Source organism: Syngnathoides biaculeatus, chromosome 5 (genome assembly GCF_019802595.1).
Source record: "Syngnathoides biaculeatus isolate LvHL_M chromosome 5, ASM1980259v1, whole genome shotgun sequence".
Taxonomy (NCBI): Eukaryota; Metazoa; Chordata; class Actinopteri; order Syngnathiformes; family Syngnathidae; genus Syngnathoides; species Syngnathoides biaculeatus.
The window spans coordinates 27,128,718-27,155,441 of record NC_084644.1 but is presented as its reverse complement, the minus strand read 5'-3'; the positions used below and the strand labels follow the sequence as shown (position 1 = coordinate 27,155,441).

General features: G+C 41.7%; 1 protein-coding gene and 1 non-coding gene across 3 annotated transcripts; both read left to right on the top strand.

Annotated features, from left to right (window-relative positions):
* Nucleotides 1-469: 469 nt before the first annotated feature.
* csf3r (colony stimulating factor 3 receptor) lies at nucleotides 470-26,701 on the top strand. 2 transcript variants are annotated; one of them, XM_061819863.1, is made up of 17 exons: nucleotides 470-623; nucleotides 5,797-5,851; nucleotides 6,070-6,141; nucleotides 7,122-7,427; nucleotides 7,890-8,022; nucleotides 8,102-8,280; nucleotides 11,248-11,408; nucleotides 12,166-12,313; nucleotides 14,499-14,581; nucleotides 14,669-14,876; nucleotides 14,944-15,132; nucleotides 17,710-17,811; nucleotides 18,859-19,005; nucleotides 19,093-19,233; nucleotides 23,048-23,144; nucleotides 23,238-23,316; nucleotides 24,953-26,701. In XM_061819863.1, the coding sequence occupies exons 3-17, from the start codon at nucleotides 6,081-6,083 to the stop codon at nucleotides 25,397-25,399; spliced, it is 2,481 nt and encodes an 826-aa protein (XP_061675847.1). In that variant the 5' UTR covers nucleotides 470-623; nucleotides 5,797-5,851; nucleotides 6,070-6,080; the 3' UTR covers nucleotides 25,400-26,701. The 2 variants fall into 2 exon arrangements, with proteins under 2 accessions (XP_061675847.1, XP_061675848.1); XM_061819864.1 differs by lacking the exon at nucleotides 470-623 and adding an exon at nucleotides 5,264-5,545.
* On the top strand, nucleotides 10,957-11,029 carry trnat-ggu (transfer RNA threonine (anticodon GGU)). The gene has a single exon. It is a non-coding gene; the product is annotated as a tRNA-Thr (tRNA).
* Nucleotides 26,702-26,724: the final 23 nt, after the last annotated feature.

The following is a 26,724-nucleotide window of genomic DNA, read 5'->3' as shown; positions in this document are numbered from 1 at the left end:
TGCCCAGTCTATGCAGAAATCTAGGTCATTTAAAATGGTTTACAGAGCATTATGAGATTAAAATTGTTGTTAAAAAATTACAATATTGGAGTTGTTGTGTTTTGTTGTTAACTGATTTTTTTCATTAAAAAATATAATGAAAGGGATGAATTCATACTTTTTTGGGGGGGACAGAATATTGCAAGATAAAAGTTGAATTATTTTTTTTTAAGAAAATAAATCACAAGAATGAATTTAAAAAAAATCACAATGGAAGAAGCTGTAACTATGTAAAGAAAATCATAATCTTGCAAGAGATAAAAAAATTAATTTATGTGAATAAAGTTTTTTTTCTGGGAAAAGAACATTTGTCTTTCTCTTTGAAGTCAGTCATGTCTTTTATCAAAGGGAAAAGTCTCAATATTAGTTCTTCTTGCAACTGTCTTTGGTTAGTCTGCTTGAAAAACCTTTGTTTTGTCCTCCTCCTCCTCCACCTCCTCCCTGACAGTCCGTCATTCAAGGGCCTCTTCCCTTCTTCTTGACTGCTTCTACTTTCAAATCACTTACAACATTTTTCTTCACGACCACATGTGGTGTGGACGTAGCTAGTCCGAGCCCGGCTGCACGTGATCCTGCCGTCTGTGGTGAGTTGAAGTTCTCATCTGTACTTTATATTCAAAACGTTTGATGCTCTTTTTCCACAACTGATGATAACCATTTTACCACATACGGTCCATCAGCTTTTGCCTAAATGTGCTGCTACTTACTATCCTCCTCTTAAAGATTTCAGAGTTAGAAGATTTTCTTTTATGTTGGCATTTGGAAACATTTACCTTACAGTATGGACTTAATGTTGCTTAAGCAATGTCGTACTATCTGCGTAAAAAAAATATTTTCTTAATGTGAGATAGTATGGCGAGATTTTCCTTTGGTGTTGACATTCGGCAATGTTTTCCTCAGAATATGGACGTACTATCGCATGAGCTACTTCAGACTTTTTAAACAACTAGCTTTGGATATTATATCATTATTAATGCTTCACCAATTATAAATTGTGAGTTTGATGTTGATATTTTGCAATATTTTCTTCACTGTATCAATTTAGTGTTGCATGTTTACACTAAGTCTACTTATTTAAAAGAGGATATGAAACAACTATCTTTCCTCTTCTTGAAAAAATGTGGGATATGATTATTACCATTATTATTCCCAAATGATACCATTTTTCATGTTGGCAGATGGGAATCTTACCACACAATATGAACTGTAGTAATGCGTCATGTTTATTGTCTTTCTATTCTTCTATTAAAAACAGCATGTGAAACAATCAGTTCTCTTTATTAAAAAATTACAAAATCAATTAGTAATCCAGATCAATATTTACGATTACCAAGTGGTAGCCTCTTTTTCAAGTTGCCATTTGGGATTTCTTTCTTTATTTTAGTATGGATTAGGTAAGCTGCTACTCTTAAGTCTTGTTGATTGTTTACAGTGATAGCATTTTCATTGGAGGCGCGACAATTAATCAACGACTAATTCTTTATCAATGAATTATTGTGAACTATTTTGATGATCCGTTTGATCGTTGAAAGACCTTTTTTAACTTTTAAATGGTCCAAATCCTCACAGTTTCAGCCTCTCAACAGTGATTCTCTGATTTGTGTAGATCTCCATGAAAGCAGACTGATTATTGTGTTTGTTATAAATAAGACATCTGCTTTATTTTGGAAAACAATTGCGGACATTTTTTTCCTATTTTCAGACAGACATTAGAGACCAACCCACTAAGTGATTCATCATCACTTTATGTTTGTGAATTTTCTGTCACTTTAAAATAACGTCCAATATTTAATAAAGGGGGATTAATTGGACACTAAATTGCTCCTGAGTGTGATTGTGTGACTGTTGTCTGTCTCCATGTGGCCTGCCATTGGCTGGCAACTAGTTAAGGGTGCACCCCGGCTCCTGCCCGTTAACAGCTGAGATGGGCTCCAGCACTCCCTCGACCCTTGTGAGGATAAGCGGCTCAGAAAATTGATGGATGGATTTAATAAAGGGATGGAAAATATTTTTTTTGAAAATCCCATTGCTCAATTAATCCACAAGAATAATCAACAAATTTCTCAATTATAAGAGTAATCTTTTGTTGTGGCCCAATTTAGATGTTAGAATTTGTTGAGATATTCCTCACTGTACAACTGTGGCAAAACGAGAGCGTTGCCGTGTTCGGGTTTGTGCCATACATTTAATACTAAGATAATATATTAAACCTCTTGTAAACCTCTCTGTAGTAAACCTCTTGAAAACAAAAAGTGGAATTTTTATCCCAACTGAGTTAAATGTCAATTCATCTAAAAGATGCACGTAAATTTCTATTTCTTTCTAAAAAGTAAGTGGGCTTAGTGTGAGAAACAAATAGAAAAAAGGAGGAAGTGGTATGCAGTGTGTAATTGTATTGTGTGTCAAGGATATTGCTAAATCTTGAGTGTTGCAATAAACCTCCTCCTTCTCCTCCACCAGCAGCGGGAAAGGAAACATATGGAGGCTGTAGTAGAATCATCATTGCAACACACTTGCATATGTGTACACAACACAACTGGCACCTACAATAATGTTGCTTGGTTGTAAAACAAAAAGATGGATGGAAAGGACAGAAAAAACATGTGCTATGAGAATAAATCTTTTTTTTTACCCTGAAAAACCATTGAAAATTTTGAAAAAAATTTAGCATTTTGTCACGAGGCCCCCCCTGAACCCCAGACTGGTGGCCATCCAGGCCACCAAACACGAGACGTCCGGGCGGACAGGTCAGGAGGACAACCCGGACGCCAAGCACCAGGGTCCCCATGGGGCGATTCGGGCGGACGACCTCTGTGAGGAACCCAACGGCGAAGCAGGAACCAGAACGCGGCAGGCCACTGCTCCGGACGAGAACCTCCCACACCCTCGTTGCAAGACGACCAGGGATTGGTCGCCAACGAGGCCAGGTCATGAAGCGGCTGGGAGCCATCTGGAGTGAATAGGATGATGGAGAGAAGGACCAGAGCATTGACCGTCACCATCCCGAAGTCTCTCCAGCTCCGGGGTGGCTCATCAGAACTCCCCAGCTCTTGTCGGACAGCAACGTGAGAAGGCGGCGCCAGTACCGCCCCCCTCCTGGTCAGCAACGTGAGAAGGCGGCGCCAGTACCGCCCCCTCCTGGTCAGCAACGTGAGAAGGCGGCGCCAGTACCGCCCCCCTCCTGGTCAGCAACGTGAGAAGGCGGCGCCAGTACCGCCCCCTCCTGGTCAGCAACGTGAGAAGGCGGCGCCAGTACCGCCCCCTCCTAGTCAGCAACGTGAGAAGGCGGCGCCAGTACCGCCCCCTCCTGGACAGCAACTTGAGAAGGCGGCGACAGCACCGCCCCTCCTGGACAGCAACTTGAGAAGGCGGCGCCAGTACCGCCCCCTCCTGGACAGCAACTTGAGAAGGCGGCGCCAGTACCGCCCCCTCCTGGACAGCAACGTGAGAAGGCGACGCCAGTACCGCCCCCTCCTGGACAGCAACGTGAGAAGGCGACGCCAGTACCGCCCCCTCCTGGACAGCAACGTGAGAAGGCGGCACACCCATCGTCATCGCCACCTCCTCCTGGACGGGAGCGTGAGGCGGCTGGGGAACTGTCGCCACCTCCTGGACAGGAACATATGGGCGTGCCCGTCGCCGACAGAGCAGGAACGGGGAGCGACCGCGGGCCGGTCGCCGACAGAGCAGGAGTGTGGAGCGTCCGCGGGCCGGTCGCCACTGACACTCCAGAGCGCGGACGAGAGGCGGCTGTGGAGACGTTGCCACCTCCTTGACAGCAACGTGAGGCGGCATCGGGTCGGTCCCCACTGCCACGTGAGCTTGCAGTGCATCCGTTGAAACAGCAACGTGGGCGTGGCGCGGTGGCGAATCCGTTTCCAGGGCAACGTGAACCTGAGTAGGCAGAGAGTCAGTCGAACCTGACACGTGGGCGTGTCTCGGGAGCGGGTCAGTTCCAACTGCCGCGTGAGCTCTGCTTGGAACCGCCAAAACCTCGACGTGGGAATGGCGAGAAGGCGGGTCAGTCTCCACAGCTACGTGCACTTGGCGAGGTGGCGAGTCTGTTCCCACTGCGGCGTGCACTTGGCAAGGGGGCGGGTCGGTTTCCACGGCAACGTGAACCTGAGTCAGCAGCGAGTCCGTCGCCGTTGCGACGTCAGCGTAGCTCGGCTGGTTCGCCAATCCTTGCCGGACCTGGGTCGTGAGAGCCGCCAATTCGGTGCTCTGCCGCTCTATCACTGCCCGCATTTCACGGCGGAACCCCTCGTGATTTGGTGGCACCTCCTCCCTCTGGGCTGGAAGCTTCACCACCAGCTGCGGGTCTTCCGGTTTCGCCATTGCCGGCGAGGAGTGGGAGGACGATGTCTTAGTTGCCGCGCAGCGGGAGGCACCGGGGAGCGCCCGGCCGGGGCGTCTCCTCTGGCCGCCACGCGGAGGTCCCGGGTAGATGGCCGAGCGGGTTCCCTCGTACCGATAGGTGTACTTGGATCTACAGGGCGAAGTCGCTCGGGTGCTGGAAACGCGGGGAGGCGGAGCAAACTGACTGGGATGAAAAACCGGGCAAAGAGATTCAAAATCCAAGTCGTCGGAGTCGTACTCAGGCACCCGGCCAAACAAATCACGGTCCTCCTCATATTCCGAAAAGTCAGAGTCCAGAAGAATATGAGGAGCCGGACGGGTCGTGTTCGGGACGTATTCATACCTTGCTGGCGGAGCGTAAGACACGGGAGCGGAGGACATCAGAGAGCCTACCCGGATCGGACAGGCTTGGTCCTCCGGCAGACGGTCTACCTTGCGTCGGTCCCGGCGACGCCGGGTCTTTCCTGCTGGGTCCTGTGAGGGCCAGTTCGTTCTGTCACGTCCCATCGGAAACGAGAGTAGGACCCAAATGCAGGAACTCGGAAGACGCAAGGTAGTTCAAGAAGAGACAAGTTTATTGTAGGCAGAGGATCGAGCAGGCAGTCCGGTGCAGAAGGTTGGTCGGAGAACGGACGAAGGTCGGTACACACAGGTTCAATCAGGAATACGAGAGTGCTGGAACGGGACATAAAGCTCAACGAACTGGCGCCGGACCAGTCGTCACCGGGTCCTATATATACAGGGGATGATCAGCCCGCATGAGGCGCAGGTGTGTGCCTCCCAATTAGCGCAGCCACGTGGGCACCCGCACAGCTCGTGCTGAAGCGGCAGGATCATGACACAAGACCGCCAGGATGCAAACTGGATTTTAGGCTGGCATATGAGCACTTTAGAGCGCCTCATTGTCATGGTGTGGAAACTGAGATTTAGTACGTACAGTCATCGGAGGATTTAGGTTTTTGTATTTTCTCTTCTCCTATATGGAGACGTGTAGGCACACAAAAGATGGTAGACCCAGTAGCATCCATTTTGCAGGTTGTAGAATTTGTAGTTGATTGACAGATTAGGTAACGGTTAAAGTGCTTGGCACCCTAATCATATTTGGGTCTACTATGGAAACAAACACAGTGCAGCTCAGCCTGTGAAGGTACTTTCATCTTTTGCTATTGTTTTCATGGTAGTTGTCTACATTTTTTCAAAACAGGAATTGGCGTGTAGTCCTTTCCTAAAAAGAAATAATTTAAGATTGCAAGTACGGTATTATCACCTACACTCTTGCATTTATGATTTACCCATAATTATCTTTATAACAGAATGCCAAAAATACATTTATATGGATAAAATCTTGTGCACTAATATTATTAATAATTAATGTGTGCTTCCTCCCCTTCAATCCAGCGCAGACAAACAAATTCCAGACTTCAGTCACCCACAGTTTCATGTGTGTGGAAAGGTAAGTAGTGGAAAGATATTCTATCATTATTTTACTCGAAGAAGCAACAGCTTGTTGATGCCATGAGATTACACGTGCAATTTAGTTGAGCATCACTCTCAAATTATTATTTTTTTGAATCCTTCATCCATCTAGCCCAATAACTTGAAAATAAATTATAGACATGTCGGAAATGTGACACCCAATGTTTTTTTTTGGGGTGGGGGGCTGCTTGACAGGTTTTGGCGTCATGGCGGGCGCATGGATGTCAGTGCTTGTCACGCTGGCGGCCATGAACGCAGCAAAATACGGTAAGTGTCACTTTACGATGGAAAATAGCGAAGCCCGAGATGATTCCCCATGTCATCGTGTTGCTATTACTCGGCTGTCAGAACTTTGTGAGGTGTCGCGCAATTTTAAATTAGCTTCAGAAAATGTTGTCAAACACGGGGGAGTACAAAGGAGTGGTAGGGCCGCACGAAACAGACAAACAAAACTATGCAAATAAACCCCTTTATAGACTTTAATAGTTCGAAAGTGGTCATATTAAAAATAAGTTATATGACATTTAAGTTTTCTTTCAAAAGTTGCATCATTATGAGAACAAAATGGCATTTAAGTGTGTAATGATGTGATGTTCAAGTCTTTTTTTTTCCAAAGAATACCATTTAACCAGATTGACATATTATTTCCACCAATATAATTTTTGTAAATAAATGGTTATGATATCATCAGAGAATTCTTTTTTCCCACAAAACACTACATTCCAAAAAAAAATTCTTTTGGAAGAAAACAGCGCCATATATTGTGCTTTAAGACATTTTTTGGTCTTAATATTACTAGAATAATGTATTTTTCTCAAAAATTTGTATGCTAATAATGTGAGATTAAAGTAAATTTCTAAAAGAGATAAATCATAACACAGCCACATTGCCATTGCAATTATTCTCCCCCCAAAATTGCAAGATTAATCTGAGGTTTTTTTTCTCCAATAAATTAGTCATAACATTACAAGTTTACTCATTTTTAGGCATTTTTTAAGTCTAATAATTCCAGTACAATTTAGTATTTTCTAGAAAGTGAGTAGGATGTCATCATTTCTTTAATTAAAAAAAAACACAAAATAAGGTAATATTGCAGGATTAAAATAATATTTAATGTATTTGTTACGAGTTAAAAGTCATGAAATTGAGCCTTAAACTGACATAAGAGTTCTCATCTTAAATGCATTGTCACACCCCAATTGATGAGCAAATATTGAACAATTTTCATCTCTTCATTCATACTTAAGTGGCTGACGGGCAAGCATGCGCTAGCGTCTATGCATCCAGTTTAGCGGTCACGCTGGGCTCGCCAGTGACGGCCACCTGCGTCATCAACGACGACTGCCCCGCACTAGCCGGACAGGTCAGACACGATGTTGAGTGGCGACTTGACGACCGGGTCCTCCCCGGCGTTATTCGAGTGGCCGACGGGAGCGGCCGACCAGCCTACCAGGTGCTGATCCCGGCTTTCAACCACAGCAGGGCCACCCTCACCTGCTGCCTCGGCACCTCGCCGGGTCACATCGTCGGGGGGCTGGAAATCCGAGCCGGATGTAAGAATTTTTCTTTGTTTTTTTTAGGGTGGGGGGCAGAATTAAGTGATAAATTTTGAAGTGTTTAAAAAAACAAGACCTTTATTTTTTTTGTCAGAAAAAGAAAGATACGATAGTAAAAGAATAAATTCTATATGGCTTAAAGTTAATATTTTTGTTAGGAGATTAATGTTTTCTTGGGAGAAAAGCATATTAAAAGTTTGATGTCATATAAAAAATATACTTACATTACAAGAATAAATTTGTATTTTCCTTGATTAAAAAAAATAAGATTACAAGATGGGTTTTTCTTTTGTGCGTCAGATCAATAACATCTTAAAGTTTTTGTGAATACATTTGTCAGCCAACCAGTATCACAGAAAAGATTGTGTTCTATGTTGGAGGCTAAACTAATACAGTGTACGTACGTGCATTGTGCGTACAATTCTGCAATACGTGTAATGTTTAAGGCTCACATTGCAGATCCACCACCGGTGCCTCAGCGGCCAAGCTGTCAGGCCAACTTGTCCATCCCCGAAAGGCTGACCTGTCAGTGGGAAGCCAGCCTGCCGGATACAAACCTGCCCACCAAGTACACCCTCCACACGCACATTCGGTAATCAATAAAGAATCCATTCAATTCTCGGAAGCTGAATGAACGTGTCGGGATTCCAAAAGTCTGCAATCTTCTTTAGGGATTATTTCAGGGATGATCATTTGAACCACACGTATGAGCTGCAACCGGGGGACCGCAGCTTCACCATCCCTCGCTCCGGTTTCGCCTTCTTCTCGGAAATGGAAATCTATGTGAAGGCTGTGAATCCGCTCGGGGAGGCAAGATCAGAACCACTCACTTTGGAACCAGTCAGCTCAGGTAGTCAATGTGGGAAAAATGGGATTTTATTTCAATCATTTTTTTTCTGTCAGGGTTCATTCGTATCAGTGCCTTATTAGCAATAGCCAAAGTCATATTTGAATTTATTTATTTTGGGGGAGGGGGGTGCACGGTTACAAATTCAACAAACAAGAAGAGCCCGGTCTCTTCGATTCTGTCACGAACGGGGCTCGAGGGCGGACCCAAATGCACGACTCCAGAGGTAACCTTTATTCGGTCAAAGATCAGGCAGACAGTCCAAACAAGCAGAGGTAATAGTAACGGCAGGCTTACGAGGGTAGTCAAGGGACAGGTGTGTGTCGGTAGATAGAGAGCAGAAGACAAACAAACGAGAGTGCGGGAACGAGGCATCAAGGGCAACGATCTGGCGGAGGACTAGTTGTCCCCCGGGTCCTATATATACTGAGAGTCATCAGCCGGGACAAGGTGCAGGTGTGCGCTGACTAATTGGCTGGCCACGCCCAGCCTGGGCAGGAAGCCAGGAGCATGACAGATTCTTTTGATTTTTGATTCACTTGGATTTTGCAGATTCTTGTGGAAAAACTACTTTTTGGGGGTGTATGTTGTTTCTTTTGATCAATATTATGACAGTAAGTACTTTTAGGGCTCACAATTGCAGGTCAGTTCTTCTTAGTTTTCACCTCTCACCCTTTAATACTTACTTTAATAGTTACATTACTTGCCTATTTGTGTTTTTATCGCATTTGATAGATAAAAGGGCATCAAAGAAAGAGTTTTCCATCAAGCTATTGTGTGGCTATTCTTCAGGAGTAAAATTGTTTTATTTCATTTAATGTAGTAATTAAGTCATTTAACTAATTTCTTGTATTTATTTGTTGTTGTTGTTTATTTGGGTTTTTTGGAATCCTTTTTAATCAATATTATAAATGATGGGAGAAGCCAAAAGTCAAAACAACATACATTAAATGTTTATTGTGTTATGTATATTAAAAATACAACAGGTAGTACTGAGCAATGAAATTCTTACTTTGCTTGTCTTTCCCGCTTGAACAAAGAATATAAAAGCCTTTTTTAAAAAAAGAGCTTTTTAAATAACGAAAGATATGTATATTGTGTAAGTACAGTATTGTGTGTTGCTGTGGTATTGCACAGTGTAAAGTTTAAAGTGAGCAGGAATATACGAGTACTATAGTGCACAGATTGTGATCTCATACAGTATGTTCTGTCTGCTGCACTCCTGAAGTGTTACCCAAATGAGAAAAGTTTGAAAAGTATGTGCGGTGGATGTTTGCTGTTACTGAAAATGTTGTGTGCCCTCTTTGAGGCACATCTGTCATAAGTGCAGTGTAGTGATGTTGAGGCTCCTCCCAAAAATTTGCTGTGTAGTTTTGACGACAGACTGGAAAGCCTTCCTGTACAATACGATCCAGGTCTCATACCATAATGTGATAGAGGTGATCAGGATCCTTCCCACTGTGCATCTGTCAAGGTTGTTCTCAACAAGTACCATCTCTATTGAGCCTTCCTGTCGATGTGCTGTGTGTGAAGTCTTCAGAGTATGAAGGTTTTCCCCCACTCCACCTGAGTCCGACAGATGACCAGCTGTGTAAACTAATGTGCCTTGGATCAATAATCATGTCTGTAGTCTTTTTAGAGTTTAAAGAGGGATTATTTTCATAGCACCAGGACACCAGCTGAGCCATCTCATTCCTGTTGGCTGTCTCTTCTCCACCGGTGATAAGGCTATTGACCATTGTGTCATCATGGTAGGAGATGGAATTGTGGGTGAAGAGAGGGCTGAGAACACAGCGTGGTCTTCTCTGTCCTCGTGTCTGGTTAAGAGAAAGAAAACTCACATGAGTGCACAGGAAGGTAGTCGTTTCGACAAGGTAACTCGATTTTGCTAGTAAGGGGTACTAACGTGATGGACTTGAAACACGTGGCCCGAGATAAGTGAATGTAGTTTAGGTTAAAGATGACGGCAGGGCTCAGGTAGTAGAGTGGTCGTCTCCCAACACGAAGGTTTTGCGTTCGGCCCCCTGGCTTTGTGACAATGTGAAAATGTCCATGCGCAAGATACTGGACCTCAAGTTGCTCCAGATGTTATTCGGTCAGTAGGTCAATGAGGAGACAATGTGAAAGCGCTTTGAGTACCTTGAAGGTAGAAAAGTACTACACGTGTGAAAGTGTGATACCGTCTGTGAAGAGCAGACCTTCACACCTTGACCAGGGATTCAGATTTTTTTTGTATTTGTTTCATGTCCATTGTCCAAGCCGCTTATCCTCGCAAGGACTCTAATTTTGGCCAAAAGGCAGACTCCACCCTGAACTGATCACCAGTCACTTGCAGTGGAGATTTCAACACCCATCACTGAGCGGGAATCAATCCCACCGCTGCCTGCACCAACGTCAGGCGTGTGTACCACTACATCATTGGTGACGCTAATTTGTTTAAATCGTATTTTATTTTCAATTATTTTGTTTTTTTTATTTTTCAGATTTCCTTTTTATGCAGGGGAGGAGGAGTGCAACTAGCTCATAAAACGCTTTATCGCTGGTTTACTTAATTTCATACTTGCATATATGCAATTTTAATGGTGGTCACCTTTTCATAAATTTTCACTTTTCCCCGTCTGGAACGGTCCCCATGTCACGGTTAATTAAAATCCATGTGTACTATGTAGTATTGTGGTGGGCCCCATAGCTCAGTGGTTAGAGCACTGGTTTGGTAAACCAGGGGTTGTGGGTTCGTATCCCACTGGGGTCTCCACTCCCTGAGAAGAGTTGCGTCAGGAAGGGCATCCACTGTAAAACTTGTGCCAGACAAATATGTGCGTTCATCTGATATCATACGCAGCGGTGACCCTGAAAGGGACAAGCTGAAAGAAACACACACTATGTAGTATTGTGGTACTGCTAATCAACAAACAAGCTTTAATGCTTTGTAGAAGTAATTAACTTGTTAAATTTACTGTTTTATTCCAGCAAAATTTGACCCACCAAAGATTATGAAGCTGCAAGCTTGGGGTCTTAGTTGCCTCAGGCTAAGGTGGGACTTTCAGAAGCACCAGGTCTGGATGAAAGACTTTGTCAGTCTTCAAGTCCGATTCAAAACAGCGGCGAACAACTTGTGGGACGAGCGACCAGTAAGTACACCACTCAACTTGTCTATCAAAATACTGAGACCTTTATAGTTATACCTTGACTTAAGAGTTTAATTTGTTTGATGAAATGAATCGAAATGCTACTAATTTGATTCAGTCTGTGAAAACAATATATATATATTTGTTCTGGTTTTGATAAATAGAAATAGCACTGTATTGTAAAATACAGATAATAAAAATACATTAAATTGGTTTTCTGAAGTACTGTATACTTAAGTCAAAAGTAACACACCAAAATGTTTCCATATGCCCTAGTTTTTGTAAATTTTGTTTTATCTGAAATGTTGTCCCAGTTTTTGTACAATACGGTCAATATTCACACAGTTGATAAACGGTCCATTGATTTATTGATTTTTGTTTCTTTGTATTGTTTAATTAATTGTTTTTAATTGTTTTCTGATCATTCAACTAGAGTTACTCTAAGTAAAGTGGATTATATGTTCATATATGTGGATGTCTGGAATAGATTGTATTTAAAATATTCTCATTAGAAATTTTGCTTCAGTTTTCATACAATTCAGTTTTAGTCTGATTTTTGGGGGGAGAAACAGATAAATAGCAACAAATGAGGCTTCCACTGTAATTTGAGTGTTTGGCTTCTTGTCCCAGTCAATATTAATATGAAAGTGCTTTGGTGATAGTGGTGCACCTTTTCTTTTTTTTTGGGGGGGGGGACCCATAATTTGTATTACTCATAAATTGAGGTACCACTGCAGTTTCATCCACAATGACATTTCAGATCTTAAACGAGATGACGCCCAAGAGGCCAATGTACCAGCGTGGTCTGCTGCACGGGATGCAGTACATGGCCCAAATCCGAGTTAGATACCAGCAAAGTCCCTGGAGTGAATGGAGCAGCAGCCAGTCTGCGGTCACCCTGGAAACCGGTAGGCATTGACACCAATGACATCGATTGTGAGGTAGTAACGGAGGTGAAACAAAAACGGGAGTGGGGCTGGGTGAAAAAGAATGCCATGACCAGGATGTGAAGTTTAACAACTGACATCCCGTTTCAGGTGAAAGCCATCAAAACGCAAGTGGGCAAGGTCAACGTGCCATTTTGCCAGCTTCTGATGTCGTATCAGAGGACGAAGTGATATTTAAAGGAAATAGCAGAAAGTAACACTTGACAGTCACCTCTCCTGATATGTTCAAAAAACAACGAACTGGTTTTCAAATTAATAAACGTTTCTTTTGATAATCGATTACTCTTTTAGAGGTATTAAGGTAAACTTGTCCAAATCCTTGGAATTTTAACCTCCCAAGAGGATCAGTAAATATTCTTAGTTTTCTATTGTCCTCCATTAAATTAGACTGGTTGTCTTTGTGTTGAATCAAAATAGAACATTTGGAAACATCTCTAGTACTAATTTTTATATGACTGAATTCTTTGCACTTTACTGCATTCCTTTAAAATTGGTTGGACTATTGAATAGTTTGAATGGTATTTTTTTAGCCAATGGATATTTGTGGGGTTTTTTTTTATTCTTGTCTTTCAGTCATTTAATTCAGCTATCAATATAAAATGGAAATTTTATAAATGGAGAAAAAAATCTGAACAATTACCGTTATCTTCGCGTAATTTAAAGGAAAAAATTATATATATATGTTATCGCAATAGAAAACATTCGGATGTACAATTTTGTCCATCTTCCACCACTCGAGTTACAACCCTTGAAATTTGTAGAAAAGGGATCAACACAGAATGGAAAGATGGATTGGTTGACGACAGCCCGACAATTTGTCGACTTTGGAGGTAGTATCAGAGGCAAAATGACGGCTGTGTGAAAGGAAGTACCCGGAGAGCACTGACTTCACCCTCCCTTCATTTGTGAACGAGGAAAACATAAAGAGGAAGAGGGTGAAGGTGACAGGTCCATAGGCAGTATTATAGGTGCAACACTTGCAGTTGTATGAAGGTGATTTGTGAAAACCCATGAGCAGGATGTGAAGGAAAACACATGCTGTACTTCTGCTTTCTTATGTGAAATGTATCAACACGGTGGAGGAAGGCAAAGTGCAACCCGCCATTTTATCGAAATAGTGGTTCTGTGAAAGAGAATGCAAGTGGAGTGGAAAACCAAGCCAAGCAGTAGATTTTAAAATGCACTTCTCCCACCTTCTCGTGTAAAAAAATGATCCCACGGAGTGGGGTTGCAAAGCACAACAAGAAATTTTCCTGCTTTGGAGGTAGTATCAGACACAAGATGGCAGTTGTGTAAGAGAAATGGCTGGAAAATTAGGAAACTGTGTGGTAGGGAATTGCAGGAAAGCCCACAACCAACACTCTGCCGGAAATTTATCGGCTTTGGGCGTAGTGGCAAAGGTAGGATGGCAGCTATAACAGAGGTAAAAAGATAAAGGCAATACTGTATCAGCTTGTCAAGTCTTAGTACCTAATATTAGGAAATAATGGAAATCTAGGACCAGGGTCTGAAGTTTAACACCCAGCAATGCCTTCTCCTGTGTGAATGGGACTGCAGTCTCTAATTTACTGCAGGGTTTCTGATTTCTCACTCCTCAGTCTCCTCTTGGATGAATTGTGTCTCCTTGCCTTCGTTCTCCTCCAGTGTTGCTTTTGGTTCGTCCTGTCTCTTTCCGATTTATTCAAGGCCGAGTGATTTTCACTCACTCCTCTCACCTTGTCGTGTGAATTGGACCAGTCTCTACTTTGCCACGGTGTTTCTTTTTTTTTTTTTTTTTTGCTGCTCACGTCCTCCTGAATGAAATGTTTCCTTGCCCTCGTTCTCCTTAATTGTTGTCTGATAGTTGTATCTCGTTACAACGGATGCCATTTAAAGCTGCATGGTTTTCATTCACTTCTCTTGACCTGTTGTGGGAAAAAGGCCACAGTCTCTCCTTTGGTGCAGTATTTCTATTTTCTCACTGCCCACAGAATCCTCCTGAATACGATTTGTCTCTTTGACTGGGTTTGTTTGCATTTCTCGTTTCAATGTGTTTAACATCCTGTGGTATTCAAAAGTTCTCACAATACAACTTTGGAAGTATTTCATTGAATGTCATAGTTTTTTTTTCCTATTCTTTTTCATCATAATTTTTTTGTTTTCCAAGCTCCCACTGGAACTCTCGACACATGGATGAGGGTTATCGGGGATCACATGCACAAACAACGCAACATGCTCTTGTTTTGGAAGGTACACATTTGTCACCTGCACACAATCTGCTACGTTTGGAATAGCTGTTATTCAAGGATCTGCAATCCTTTCCTTTGTCCTTTTCAGCCATCGGAACGATTCCGAGCCAACGGCCGGAACGTGTCGTACGTGGTGTCACTGCTGAAAGCATCGAGTGAGAGGGGGAAGCTGTGCGCCACGGCCGGGAATCACTGTTCTTTCCAGGTTCCCAGAAAAGCCAGGAAAGTGTATCTGATGGCCCTGAACGCAGTTGGGAAATCCACCCCAGCGTCAGTCCGAATCTACCATCCCAAAGGTACAATATGAAACGCTTTGTCTTGGGGAATAGCTCATTCATGACAATTAACCGTTCTGATCCGCAGACGGTGAGGCAATTTTCGACATTAGCACCACCACACGTGATAATGGGTCCATTCTGGTCCAGTGGGAAAACATTGTGTCGCCCACTATCGTCGATTACGTGGTGGAATGGAGACCTCTGTTCAACAATGACCTGTCCTTTGTTCACTTTGAGATTGCAGGACGAAATCTATCGAGTCTCGTTTTAGCAGGTATCTTTCAGTGTCTTATTTTGTGGCATAATTTGAGTATGGGCCATAGTCATGATTTTATGTCATGTCAAAATGTGTTCATATCTGAATTGAACTAAATGGTATTACAGCTAAATTGGAGTGAATCGTGTTACATCATGCTTTGAATGAATACCACGTCGTACATCTAGTAAATTGTATTGGACCTCAAATGGAGTGAATGGAATTGTACTGTGGTTGGATTCAGACTTGTCACATTGTAATTGACCCCTCCGTGGATATTGCGCTATCCGCGTCACTGACCAATCAGAGGCCAGAGATCTGCATAAACCAAAGCCCGTTTTTGCTCCCGCCATTTTCTCAGACAACATTGCATGGTCCAGTATAGGTTTAGTTAGCGTTTTATCGCGTATTTGGGTTATTTAACAAAAAATATGGTTAAGAGGTGTAGTCACGGACTTTGTAATAGTGACGACAGGTATCCTGAAAGGCTAGTTGGTGGAGTTCAATTCGTACCCTTTCCAAACTGAAGACCCAATACGAAAAATGCCTTCGATGGATCAAACATTGTGGAAGACCGCATCATCAACTAAATCCATCTAATATCAACCGGAACACATATATTTGCACGAAGGTATGCCCTATATTTGATTTTCAATACATGTCTCATATAAATGAATTCGAAGTTCTTCGCGAGCATAACACTGCTACGATTGACACACTTATTCTTTGTTGAGCGATATTTAGCGATGATCGGACTGCACAAACGTATTGATTTCTTGCTGGCTCGCGGCCAGAAGCTTAACCAGACGGTGTTTGCACGAAGATATGCCCTAAATTTGATTTTTAATACACGTCTCGTATAAATGAATGAGATGTTCTCCGCTAGCATAACACCGCTACGTGTGAACGATTGACACACTTATTCTTCATTGAGCGATATTTAGCGATGATCGGACTGCACAAACGTATCGCTTTCTTGCTGGCTCGCGGCCGAAGCTTAACCAGACTGTGTTTGCACGAAGATATGCCCTAAATTTGATTTTTAATACACGTCTCGTATAAATGAATGAGACGTTCTTCGCGAGCATAACATTGCTACGTGTGAATGAGTGAATGAAATCAGAAGCATGGCGTCTCTCTCAGTTAAGAATGTATTGTATTTAGAATCTATAATATATCGTTGATTTGAATGAAATCAGAAACATGGAGTCTGTCTCAGTTCAGAATGTATTGTATTGTATTTGCCATTTTTACTGTTTGTCTTACGTCAGCGCACGTGGCGTGACTTCACTTCAGGAGGCGTGGTTAAGTGCCTTGCACGGGGAGGGGTCAATTGGAGTGAATCATATCATATCCCATCGTGGATGGAGTGAATCCTATCATATTGTAACTGGAGTGAATTCCTTCATGTTGTACATTGATTGAATCATACAGGAAAAAAAAAAGTATTTGAACACCCTGCTACATTGCAAGTTCTCCCACTTAGAAATCATGGAGGGGTCTTCAATTTTCATCGTAGGTGCATGTCCACTGTGAGAGAGATAATCTAAAAAGGAAAATCCAGAAATCACAATGTATGATTTTTTTTAACGATTTATTTGTGTGATACAGCTGCAAATAAGTATTTGAACAACTGTCTATCAGATAGAATTCTGACCCTCAAAGACTTGTTAGTCCGCCTTTAAAAGTCCACCTCCAATCCGTGTCTTAACCTGAATCAGATGCACCTGTGTGAGGTCGTTAGTTGCATAAAGACACCTGTCCACCCCATACAATCAGTAAGACTCAAACGTAACATGGCCAAGACCAAAGAACCGTCCAAAGACACCAGAGACAAAATTGTACAACTCCACACGGCTGGAAAGGGCAACGGAGAAATTGCCAAGCAGCTTGATGAAAAAAGGTCCACTGTTGGAGCAATCATTACAAAATGGAAGAAGCTCAACATGACGGTCAATCTAAATCGGAGTGGAGCCCCATGCAAGATATCACCTCGCGGGGTCTCAATGATCCTTAGAAATGTGAGGAATCTGCCCAGGACTATACGACAGGACTTGGTCAATGACCTGAAAAGAGATGGCACCACCGTTTCCAAGGTGACTGTTGGTAATACACAAAATACACATGCACCTACAAAAAAAAAATTAAAACCCCTCCATGATTTCTAAGTGGGAGAATTTGTAATATAGCAGGGTGTTCAATTACTTATTTTCTTCACTCTGTTTCATTGTAAATGGAGTGAACTGTGTCACGGTTGTAATGAGATTAAATTATATCAATCTTATCAAATCAAGCTTTATTTGGGTATCCCATCCCTTTTTATGACATCACACTTGACTTTCTCCTGCATTTTAAACAGGTGTTGTTTCACATTAGATATAATTAAGATAATTCGCACAAGTGGAGCAAATACACATTGTGCAAGATGTGCTCTGTGAAATCCGCTTTGTAACTTTAAACCTCCCTAATGTTGATTCGTAACTCACCAACAGGCGCTCGCTTCACTCCCCAAAAATTCGCTCGACAGGGACCTGCCTTTTACACACTGTTAGGAGTTTACGGATACATTCCAACCTCCCTCGCTCTTTTCTGCAGGCATCTTTGAGCCGTACAAGCCTTACGGGATCTCCGTGTATCCAAGATTTAAGGACGGAATTGGCCCGCCTCGCACTTGTAATGCCTATTCATTGCAAAAGGGTGAGTAAAAAAAAGCTGACTGAGCCAGACAAGGCACAGGCGGAAAAAAGGGGAGAAAACTCGACTTTAGTCAAGATGATGTGGGGGAGCTGTTTTGTAATGTAACAGTGCCCTCCTGTGGCTGGAATATAAACTTTTTTTATTGGCCTAAACGCTTTAGTTAATGAGGGTTGTTTTTGTGTGTGTGAATGTGTGTGTGTGCCAAAATTAAACAAGAATAATCAAAATTAAATAGAGAAATTAACAATTAATTATAGTGTTTTTTCAGATCATACATCAAGGAAAATGTAATCATTGATTTCATGCAATAATTCAATTTATATATTAAAAAAGAATTCTAATAAAGACTATGAGACGGATTTAGTTTGTATATGGTCCATACATACAATGTGTGTGTTTTTGTGTATGCATAAAATGGTTATGTGGTAAATAATGAATGAATATGTTAAATATAATTATTTCTGACTATCTTTCACAATGTTTAATTAATTCATAAATGAAATCATTATTAGTTTTATTGTGATAAATTATTTAAAATTTTAAAAAAATTACTACACATTGAAATGCTTAATTATTCAATATATTTTAATGACTTTCTCTAATTTTTACAAAAAGAATTAGCCATGAAATGAATAATTTGTAAATAGTTTGGATTTGTTTCACAGTATGCATAATAAAAGTTTAATGCATGTTTAGCCTTTTAATGAAGTAAGATTTGATCATTTCTTAGCACATTGTAATAAATTATTGTACACATTAAAATATTTTACAATTTCACAAAAAAGCGGAAACTTCATATATAAACAAAGAAAACCACTGTTATACATTAATTTACTCTCCAAGCAGTCAATTGACGCTGTAATCCATTAGCTAAAATTTTCAATTTCAAAAATTGTTTATTTACCTTTTCACAATTTAATAGTGATTTATATTTCAATAATACAAATGACATATATAAATAATAATCAACCAAATATGTTTCCCTGTACCCTTGCAAAAATAACTTACGAACTAGAATGATCATTAACTTCTTTTTTTTTATTTAAGCTCCATCTATGGTTCCAAAGATAACAATTAAAAAGACCTGGCAGTACCACGTGGAACTCACCTGGGATGAAATACCTTTGGAGCAACGGAACGGGATCATCCAAAGCTACAGATTGTTTTACTGGGATGAGACAAAAACAGTACAGGGTAAACAAATTTATTTGAAAAAAAAAAAAAAAAAAGTTTTGTGTACTTAATTTTATGTAATGTATTCATGCATCACTGTCATTTTAGTGGCAACAGGAGACCTAGAAGAGCGTAAAGTGGTCCTAACAGGCCTCAACTCCTTGTCTGTTTATGATGCTGTGTTGATGGTTAGCACGTACGGCGGGAGCTCCAACGGGTCCATGGTTCAATTTGACATCAAGGAAATGAGTTTGTATTATTTCACATTATTACTTTTTCCAAATGCTTGTAAGCGATAGCCGCCATTCCAGGTGATTAAACTCAAAATGCTGATGGCAACTTTTCATGTTTGGGGTTGCACAGTCAAATACTCCAAAATACATTGACCGACCACTGAGCATAAAGAACTTAATAATGGTTGTTTAGTCATCAGTTGTGTTTCAGAAAAAAACAACAGTTTTTCAGTATTTCAAAGATTTTACCAGGGTATGTAAACTTGGGAAACCGGATCCAGCGTCAGAAGAAAAAGAGGAATGCACAGAGCCTACAACTGAGTGTAGGGACTTTGAATGTTGGGACTATGACAGGAAAAGCACAGGAGTTGGTTGAGATGATGATTAGGAGAAAGGTTGATATTCTGTGCATCCAAGAGAGCAGGTGGAAAGGTAGTAAGGCTAGAAGTTTGGGAGCAGGGTTTAAATTATTCTACCACGGAGTAGATGGGAAGAGAAATGGAGTAGGGGTTATTTTAAAGGAAGAGCTGGCTAAGAATGTCTTGGAGGTGAAAAGAGTATCAGATCGAGTGATGAGACTAAAATTTGAAATTGAGGGTGTTATGTATAATGTGGTTAGCGGCTATGCACCACAGGTAGGATGTGACCTAGAGTTGAAAGAGAAATTCTGGAAGGAACTAGATGAAGTAGTTCTGAGCATCCCAGACAGCGAGAGAGTTGTGATTGGTGCAGATTGTAATGGACATATTGGTAAAGGAAACAGGGGCGATGAAGAAGTGATGGGTAAGTACGGCATCCAGGAAAGGAACTTTGAAGGGCAGATGGTGGTGGACTTTGCAAAAAGGATGGAGATGGCTGTAGTGAACACTTATTTCCAGAAGAGGGAGGAACATATAGTGATCTACAAGAGCGGAGGTAGAACCACGCAGGTAGATTATATTTTGTGCAGACGATGTAATCTGAAGGAGGTTACTGACTGTAAAGTAGTGGTAGGGGAGAGTGTAGCTCGACAGCATGGGATGGTAGTATGTAGGATGATTCTGGTGGTGGGTAGGAAGATTAAGAAGACAAAGGTAGTGCAGAGAACCATGTGGTGGAAGCTGAGAAAGGAAGAATGTTGTGCGACCTTCCGGAAAGAGGTGAGACAGGCTCTCGATGGACAACCGAAGCTCCCGGAAGACTGGACGACGACAGCCAAGGTGATCAGAGAGACAGGCAGGAGAGTACTTGGTGTGTCATCTGGTAGGAAAGGGGAGAAGGAGACTTGGTGGTGGAACCCCAAAATACAGTGAGTCATACAAGGAAAGAGATTAGCGAAGAAGAAGTGGGATACTGAGAGGACTGAGGAGAGGCGAAAGGAGTACATCGAGATGCGACGTAGGGCAAAGGTAGAGGTGGCAAAGGCTAAACAAGAGGCATATGAAGACATGTACACCAGGTTGGACACGAAAGAAGAAGAAAAGGATCTCTACAGGTTGGCCAGACAGAGGGATAGAGATGGGAAGGATGTGCAGAAGGTTAGGGTGATTAAGGATAGAGATGGAAATGTGTTGACTGGTGCCAGTAGTGTGCTAAATAGATGGAAAGAATACTTTGAGAAGTTGATGAATGAAGAAAATGAGAGAGAAGGAAGAGTTGAAGAGGCAAGAGTGAAGGACCAGGAAGTGGAAATGATTACTAAGGGGGAAGTCAGAAAGGCACTACAAAGGAAGAAAAATGGAAAGGCAGTTGGTCCTGATGACATACCGGTAGAGGTATGGAAGCAATTTGGAGAGATGGCTGTGGAGTTTTTGACCAACTTATTCAACAGAATACTAGCGGGCGAAAAGATGCCTGAAGAATGGAGGAAAAGTGTTCTAGTTCCCATTTTTAAGAACAAAGGGGATGTTCAGAGCTGTGGGAACTATAGAGGAATAAAGTTGATGAGCCACACAATGAAGTTATGGGAAAGAGTAGTGGAGGCTAGACTCAGGACAGAAGTAAGTATCTGCGAGCAACAGTATGGTTTCATGCCTAGAAAGAGTACCACAGATGCATTATTTGCCTTGAGGATGCTCGTGGAAAAGTACAGAGAAGGTCAGAAGGAGCTACATTGTGTCTTTGTGGATCTAGAGAAAGCCTATGACAGAGTACCAAGAGAGGAACTGTGGTACTGCATGCGTAAGTCTGGTGTGGCAGAGAAGTATGTTAAAATAGTACAGGACATGTATGATGGCAGCAGAACAATGGTGAGGTGTGCCTTAGGTGTGACAGAGGAATTTAAGGTGGAGGTGGGACTCCATCAGGGATCAGCTCTGAGCCCCTTCCTGTTTGCAGTGGTAATGGATAGGCTGACAGATGAGGTTAGACTGGAATCCCCTTGGAGCATGATGTTCGCAGATGATATTGTCATATGCAGTGAAAGCAGGGAGCACGCAGAGGAACAATTGGAAAGATGGAGACATGCACTGGAAAGGAGAGGAATGAAGATTAGCCGAAGTAAAACAGAATATATGTGCGTGAATGAAAAAAGTAGAGGGGGAAGAGTGAGGCTACAGGGAGAAGAGATAGCGAGGCTGGAAGACTTCAAATACTTGGGGTCAACAATACAGAGCAATGGAGAGTGTGGTCAGGAAGTGAAGAAACAGGTCCAAGAAGGTTGGAACACCTGGCGAAAGGTGTCTGGTGTGTTATGTGACAGAAGAGTGTCTGCTAGGATGAAGGGCAAAGCTTACAAAACAGTGGTGAGGCCGGCCATGATGTACGGATTAGAGACGGTGGCACTGAAGAAACAACAGGAAGCTGAACTGGAGGTGGCAGAAATGAAGATGTTGAGGTTCTCGCTCGGAGTGACCGGGTTGGATAGGATTAGAAATGAGCCCATTCGAGGGACAGCCAAAGCTGGATGTTTTGGAGACAAGATTCGAGAGAGCAGACTTCGATGGTTTGGACGTGTTCAGAGGCGAGAGAGTGAGTATATTGGTAGAAGGATGCTGAGGATGGAGCTCCCAGGCAAAAGAGCGAGAGGAAGACCAAAGAGAAGGTTTATGGATGTGGTGAGGGAAGACATGAGGGCAGTTAGGGTTAGAGAGGAAGATGCAGGAGATAGGCTAAGATGGCAAAAGATGACACGCTGTGGCGACCCCTAACGGGACAAGCCGAAAGGAAAAGAAGAAGATGTAAACTTGGGAGTACACACTGTATATACAGTATCTGCAGTCACATGTACCCCTGTCATATTGGAATGAAAGTGTGGGCGACAACTTTTTCAGAACCAGGAGTTGGCAGTGGCATACTAAAATGAACGTGTACACGTTTTTCTTTCATAACCTCTAGGTGGTGGTGTGGTATTAGAATGAAATTTTACAACTTTTTAATAACCTCTAGATGGCAACATCGATTTCCAAGATGTGAAAGATTGTTTAATTTAATCAATAATCATTGCAACAAATACACACAGTTGACTTTTTTGGAGAAAAGAAATGTGCATTATACACAAGAAATTACTATATGTCAGAATTTCCACCACCTGTATTTTGGAATCAACTCAACTGTTGAAAAGTAAAATGAGAGCGGCATTCCATCCCCCATGCAAACAATCTACCTTCGAGAACATCTTCCTTTCAACCGACACTTCACACATCATGACAGTAGAGATGAACGCTCGAATCATTGTTCAAGTCAGTTACCCTGCTTTTGTAATCGCTCTCTACCTTTGTCAATTAACCTGAAAAATGTGTTAACTAATGTCGCAATTGTAAGTTTTGTCACCTGGAGGTACGTATGACGTGAAAAGATATAAAATCATATAACTAGTAACTGTCATGTGATTTTTGTGTTTTTCACCTCAGATCCTATTTCTTCTGCGATGATTGTAGTGGGTACATCAGTTGCTGTATTTTCTGTGATCATTTTTATGGTCATACTCTGTTCCTCCAAACATAATAGGTAAGCAAGATAGAAGCTGAAGGATGCCATGTTTCTCCTTTCAGGCTGTGACTCTGTTGGATGTCTTTCATTCTTTATGGTTCCTTCTCACAGGCTGAAAGTGCATTTTTGGCCAGATGTTCCCGATCCTGCAAACAGCAGCATCAAAAGCTGGACCTCACAATCCACACAGGTGGCCTGTGGCATTTTGTGCTTCTACTTTGTACCATTCTTGCACAGGATCTGCCGCCCCCACCCATGATTAATATACAAATATACAAGAATTTTCTTATTAAAAATCTAAAGACACAACCTAAAATGGCCCCAATGGCCGTGCAGCAAGTGCAAAACATTAATGGATCTGTACGTAATGTTTATACTGTCGATAAGCCCTCCGCACTTGTACACAACAATATTGATACTGTCACGTAAATGTTTAAGAAAATAAAAACATAGAACAAACAAAATACAAATTGACATGGTTCTGATGCCATTCAGCAAGTACAAACCTGATCCAATCTTTATGTGGATATATTGAAAGTGTTTTGTCAAGCTTTCAACCCAAAAAAAAGAAAAAACACCTTCTTTTCCTTTCGGGGAAAATAAAGACATAAAATGTACCAATGCAAAAATTGGTGTGGTTTTACAGACATGCAACAGGTGAGAATCTGATTTAATCTGAACGTAATGCTTACAAGTGTCTCTACCACTCTTAGACAAGAATTTTGACCATGTCAAATAAACAGTATCACCAATGGAGAAAATAAAAACAATGAACAAAGAAAATGATCTTACAGCCATGCACCAAGTGCAAACAAAAATAGTTCTTTAGAACCGCAACCTAATGGTTGTAAAAGTGCCTCTGCGACTCTTGAAAAAGTATTTTGATGTCAAACACAATTCGGAATGTAAAAACATTTGATAAACAAAATACATGTTGGCAAGGTCTTACGGTGGTGCAGCAAACACAAACAAGCAGCGTTTGCTGCTCGGGGCCTGATTCCATCCTGAAATGAATACAGTCGGTCACTTATTGAGAAAATTAAACCATACAAAATAAATATCCATCAGCATGGTCTTAAACATGTGAGGCAAGTGGAACCCAGAGTACAGCTTACATCTTTACGTCAATCTTATTATAGTGACTAGAACAAAGCTCGTGGGTTTCTCACGACTTGAAAGTGTTCAATCTCCAGTATGCCTATTACAAATAAATATGTTTGCTACTTACTGTAGTCCACTACAGTCATCGCTCACTATATCACCATTTGACTTTTGCTGGTTCAGTCCTCGCATATTATTTTATAGCACAGAAGTTGTAATGCGGATTACTCGCTACATCGTTGGATTTTGTGCCCATTGTTTTTCCACAAGGACTGTTACTCCTGACTCACATAGCAATATGTGCAAGCCAAGAGGAAAATACTTTAAAGAGAAACAATGTCCAAAATTTGGAATCATTTTACCTTTAATTAAAAAAAAAAGCTAGAGTGCAATATGCCATTTGGAAAGTACAACCGGCTTAGGTCACACAACTACACGTCTGCAATAACGTAAACATGAGGTAATTGAATATAGCCTACAACCTCTTGTTAGGAAGAATTGTAATCCATAAGAAGTGATTTGGATAGAGGGCGGATGGAAACGGCCGCTGGTGTTCCTTCAATCACTTTATTAAACAGTAAGAAAATACAATAAACATATTTTTAGCTGACCTGCCAACAGCCTTGAGCTTCAAAATACATATAAATAATACAATAAATTCACTCCTTTGGGGGATTATTGTACATTGACTAAATGTCCAATGACTAAACTTTCCCTTTTTGCAGGATATCCGATCTTCATGGGACTCCAAGGAACCAAATCCAATATACCTGTCCCACCTGAGCTTACTGGAAATACCCCAAAAGCCCAACAAGGAAGACGATGTCACTGCCTGGTTGAACAACACAGAGGACAGTAGCGACCTCGGAGAGTCTCTCTGCGACTCCCCTTTCATCCCAGGGTTCTCCTCCTCCAACAGCGACTCGGTGCCCTACGCCACCGTCATCTTTCCTGCTCGGCATCCTCACGAATACCTGCGCTCTGAGTCCTCGCAGCCCTTGCTGGAGTCAGAGGAGCTGCCCAGTCCAAAGAGCTACCAGAACGTGGACGCGACAGAAGGTTCAAAGTGCTTTTTTGGACTGGCCAAGCCTGAGGAGGAGCCACAAGCGGCCACCATCCAGTGGGAGGACTTTCCTTTCCTCAGAGCATTAGCCATGAATGACACTCAGTGATTGAAAATGCTTGTTTTGACTTTGTAATGTAAAGTGGTGCCTTGACTTGGGAGTTTAATTCTCTCTATCACCACACTCATAACTCGAAACACGTTCATCTTCTTCTTTTCCTTTCGGCTTGTCCAGATCACTTCCATCAAAACATCTTTCACACTGAAATACAGAAGCTGAAATGGAAATGCCATTATTAGGAGTTTATTATTAGAAAAATAGCACTTTAAAGTATGGTATTTTATACAAGCATATGAACATTAATAACATAATTGAACAAGATGTAAATAATTAACCAGTTTGTGTGTCATGATTTCATGCTTGCATCCTTCTTTTTCTAGTATGCCCGCGTTGGCCACCAGCGAGAAGTATAATACATACAGACATGCTCCACATAGATTTGATGATGAAGCACAAAACATTTAATTCTATATTTTTTCGTAGAGGGTAAATAATATTTGCCTGTGAGTGTTAGTCCACGTTTTACTACTGTGTGTATTCAAATATAAGTTGTATAAAGATACAACTATATAAACACTGTAACATCAATGCCAGTTTCCTTAGCCTGTCTATGGCATTTCCCATTATTTGTTAGCATGAAGCCAAGTGATTTATGTAAGGCAAAATTATGTGGTTTGGTTGAATACAGAGGCGTTAGGGTAGACAACGGGGTAGCATATCAGCCTCACTGTTCTGACAACCAGGGTTCAAATCCCAGCCCCACTTGTATGGAGTTTGCATTCTCCCCATGTTTTCAGTGGGTGCTCTTGATTCCCGCCCACATCCCCAAAAACATGAAGTAGGTTGTTTGAAGACTCTAAATTGCCCGTATGTGTGAATGTGAGTGCAAACCATAGGTTTTGGTTGTTTTTTTTTCTCGTTTTTTTTATATAAATGTGGTAGGTTAAATGAAGACGCCAGTGACTCTAGTGAGGATGAGCAGTTTGGAAAATGGATGCATGGATGGATGGATGAATAGGTTCAATACACAACAGCGTATGTACTTGGGTTTACAGTAAGCACTCACAAGTTCTCTTTTTGTGGAAATTGTTCACCATCTGCCAAACTGCTGCTTGTTGACTTTTCACCGCCGCCATTTAATGCCAGTAACTCCAAATTTTGTTTGCAGTACAAAATAAATAAATAAATGGCTGGGGAACAGCTCATATCTACAAAAAACTTGGATGTGTTGGTACTACTTTGATCCAGGAGTTTATGTTGGTTGATTACATTGTACATGCACATGCTTTATCCTGTTAATTTTCGAAGTAAAGAATGTTCTTTATTTTTAATAAAGAATTATTTTTAAGATTCCCCCAACTAAAATGTCAGTT